At 39.4% G+C, this 3,628-nt stretch overlaps 1 protein-coding gene across 2 annotated transcripts; it reads right to left on the bottom strand.

Annotated features, from left to right (window-relative positions):
- Positions 1–3,628, bottom strand: LOC125880577 (CD63 antigen-like). Of its 2 annotated transcripts, XM_049563161.1 has the most exons (7): positions 3,443–3,624; positions 2,094–2,282; positions 1,785–1,859; positions 1,253–1,363; positions 866–1,003; positions 690–773; positions 1–404 (listed from the first exon to the last, which is right to left on the bottom strand). In XM_049563161.1, exons 1-7 carry the CDS (start codon positions 3,497–3,499, stop codon positions 333–335), a joined length of 726 nt encoding a protein of 241 aa, XP_049419118.1. In that variant the 5' UTR covers positions 3,500–3,624; the 3' UTR covers positions 1–332. The 2 variants fall into 2 exon arrangements, with proteins under 2 accessions (XP_049419118.1, XP_049419119.1); XM_049563162.1 differs by lacking the exon at positions 1,785–1,859 and having other exon boundaries at positions 3,443–3,628.

Raw genomic sequence — 3,628 nt, 5'->3', positions numbered from 1 at the left:
CAGAATGTATCACACGTTTATTGCAAATATTCATTGTAGCATGAAATTCTAATATAAGACTGTCACAGCTGGTGTTTTCAATGGCATACACCGCAATAGACCAAAAGATTTCCATCTGTTGGATAACTTGTCAGTCACAGTTTGCAAGCATAGCAACAAAGTACCAGTTACTGTCAAACCTATCAGTGTCAGGGTCACACCAACTCATCTGTATGTCACGTTTGAGGAAGAATAAACATGCAAAAGCAAATAAAATACATCTAATTTGGGCAAAAAGAGAGAAAAAATATCATTGATGTGGGACGTTGGCTGTGCTTGACCACGATGACACATCAGCTCATGGTTTCATAGTTTTTTCTTTTTATGTTCAGACACAAGCACACCCCGACTATCACTCCAAAAACCTGTAACAGGCAGAAAGGTTATGAGTTACTGGGAGCAAATGAACTCAACAACAGGTCAAAAAGGTTCTTTTCTCTCTCCGTAAAATCAAATTAATTCTGTATTTCACCACCCGGGGCATGAGATAGGCTTTATTATCATTCACGTCATCCTCCACTTACTTTTCAAATGTCTGCATTAGCATCGCCACGAACATTTGCTCATACTGGAAATTGCAGATGATTTAATAAATACATGTGATTTTTGTTTTTTTAAAGATACACTCGATTCATGAAGTGTTTATTTACCTCTCCGACTCCCAGAGTGATGCAGACAGCACCAACCCACAGCAGATTCTTCAACAGAAAGAGCTTGATGGCCCGGATACAACCCTGAGGAGGAGCACACAGACACAAAACACTGCCTCGTTTGTTCACAGAAATTGGATGTGGATGTGAACTTGAAATGAAATTTCCCAGCAGACCTTTGTGCGCACTTTGTCCTTGTCCTGACCACAGCCCGGACTCTTCAGCACGCAGCAGGAATCTGGCACAGCGTCGTGGTTCTCCCAGCCCACACTGTTGGACCAGTCGTCAGGGCCGTCTGCACCGCAGCATTTGAACTGTAACACAATAGAGGAAGAGTGCACTAAGGCTGCCTCTGGAGATCTGTCTTTGTATGGTGCACTGTGAAACCAGTCTAGTCTACATACGAGAAAACAAACTGATTTTTGATTGCTAACTGATAAACTGCACAGAGAGCTGAGGGACTCATGGAGGCTTACAGCTTACAGTATTTCCTGGCCCCTGGGTTAATCTGGCCCCTTTCCAGTCTATCAAGCACATACAAAACGTAAATCTCTGTGTGTCACCTTTTCCTGAATTTTGTCGATGGTGTGTCTCTTCTCCGGGCTGTATTCATTGATCACCCTTCTTGCTTTGCTGTCGTAGTCGATAGCATTCTTCACTTTTAGGAGGAGAGTCTACAGAGATAAGAAAGAAGATTTTAATCTTTCTATGATCAGTACCAGAGCTTTACTTATAATAACCATGGCCGGATTATGAGACAATGGGCCCCCAGGACACCTGGGCACAGAAATTCAAAAGGGCCAACCATTTCTCCTTTACGTTGAATGTGACTACTTCAATTTGGAAGTTGCTTTAAATGCCCATCCCTAGTCTTTTTGCATATCTTCATGGTCATTTTGAGTCTCTTCCTGGTCGGTAAGTGTTCATTTGAGTGACATTTTTAAGGGGGAATGCCAAGGGGCCCCCGACACTTGGCCCCTGGGTCTGTGTCTGGTAGGCCTGTTCAGTAATCTGTCTATGGTGATGACAAACCACCTCTTGTATGCCTTGAGAAGCAAAACGTTTTGGCTTGATCTCAGGATTTAAGTGTCTCACCCGGCTGCGAAATATGTAGAAGGCGCCCCCTGTGAGTAGCTCCAGAATGATAATGACGATCAGGATGCAGATGAACTAGATCATAAAGAAACAGCGTGAGCAGTGTTAGAGGTCAGGCATGTCCCATATCCCTTAAAGACACCTTACAGCAAAACTGTCAGTGACACATTTGTTGAAACATGTCTGGTGTCTGAACAGAGTATTTAATCCAGAATTGAAAACACCATCCTCCCAAAATTGTCCCACAGAGACTTTCTTAATCACATCTATGAGGAGACATTTAACTATGTGAAGCATAATGTTACTTACACAGGACACCATGGAAGAACTATTAAAAAATGCCCCCAAGTGGCCCAAGATCGAGACGAGGGCTATGGTGATACCAACTGCAATGAGGACGATAGAGATTTTGGACAGGCTGCTCCCTGCAAACTCGCCCATGTGTTTGTAAGTCGAGTGTTGCTGTACTCCGATAACGATGAGGGCAACGCCTGATGCCTGAAAAAGACATTGAACAACTGGACATTAATGCAGCGTACTGTGAATACAAACATTAAACCCAATGATTCAGTGCCAGTCTGTACAACTTACATTATGACCTGCAGTTTAGTAGAAAATCTGAAAATCTAAAATATTTATTTTTTTAATTTATTCTGTAGGGGAGACCGGGGTTGGTTGGCACACTTGTTAGTCTCTGCTGTATCATTCTGGTATAATTTATGTTAGAATATTCAAACTATCAGCAAATGAAAGGTTAAGGTTCCAGCTATAAATAAATATGTTTTAATGTGAACAAATGCTTTTTTAAAGTTAGGTTATTTGTGATTAAAGTTATGTTGTGCATTTGTGCCAACCAGCCCTATCACGGGGGTGCTTGGCACAATGTTAAAATGGCATAGTAACAAAAAATGAAGCAACCAATAGAAACAATTTGAACATTTAATTTAAACGAGAACAAGAAAATATGAACATTTAATTGAATATTTGTCCAGTTTTAAAAGCAAATATTTTAATCAATTTATCAGTAGGAAATTTGAATTAATTTTGCCATTGACCGTTCAAAGTAATTATAAATAATTAACAATATAAACATTGTTTTTAACCTTTCAAAATAGTTGTAGTTGCTCAAAACACAGTCATAGTCACAATGGTTAATTTTAGTTTGTTGCTACATGTGCTAACTAAGCCAAAATCAGTTGGCCAACTAATCTCACTGACATTTGACCCAACTTTGTGACAAAACTCTGTTACAGCAGCAAACCAAAATCGCTCACATATGAAAATATAGCTGATTCTTTTGTCAATTAATTACAATTAACAAATTTCTAATATCTCGATCTAACATAATTTTATAAAACATTTAGGCCTCAGACCACTTTTTCACTTTTAATACTATAAAACTGAAACATTTCCCTCAGCAAAAAAGTCAGTAACTTTCAGTTGTTTTAACGTTCATGGGTGCAGGTGAAGAAAGCAATTATTTTGATGTCACATTTTTGTTTTTGTGACCTTCACAAGGCAGAAAAAAAAGCTGTGTGCCAACCAACCCCGGTCTCCCGTACTTCTTTTTTTAAATCCCTATTAATTATTTTAATAGACGTAATCAATTACCGTTCCAAACACTTAAAATCATTAAGAGATTTAGCCACATCACTTACCAAAAAGAGCATATTGAAGAAAATGAAGCAACATTTGAAGCTGCAAAACATGCACATTGTGAGGTCTTGTTGACAGCAATCCAAGTTAGTGTTGTAATTAAACAATAAATGAAGACAGAGAGAAGCAGCAGCCCTTCCTCAGTCTGAGTGTGAAGAGATACAGGCTGAACACCTGGATGTAATTCA

The sequence above is a fragment of the Epinephelus fuscoguttatus genome, linkage group LG20, assembly GCF_011397635.1.
Source record: "Epinephelus fuscoguttatus linkage group LG20, E.fuscoguttatus.final_Chr_v1".
NCBI lineage: Eukaryota > Metazoa > Chordata > Actinopteri > Perciformes > Serranidae > Epinephelus > Epinephelus fuscoguttatus.
Note: the sequence above shows the minus strand (reverse complement) of the source record. Positions and strands in the feature narration are given on the sequence as shown.

Excerpts from the sequence above, each read along its gene's own strand:
- LOC125880577 (XM_049563161.1), bottom strand. The coding sequence starts at position 3,499 with ATGTGCATGTTTTGCAGCTTCAAATGTTGCTTCATTTTCTTCAATATG. Across the intron at positions 2,283-3,442 it reads TCTTCAATATGCTCTTTTTG|GCATCAGGCGTTGCCCTCAT; the intron begins GTAAGTGATGTG and ends TGTCTTTTTCAG. Across the intron at positions 1,004-1,252 it reads TCGACAAAATTCAGGAAAAG|TTCAAATGCTGCGGTGCAGA; the intron begins GTGACACACAGA and ends ATTGTGTTACAG.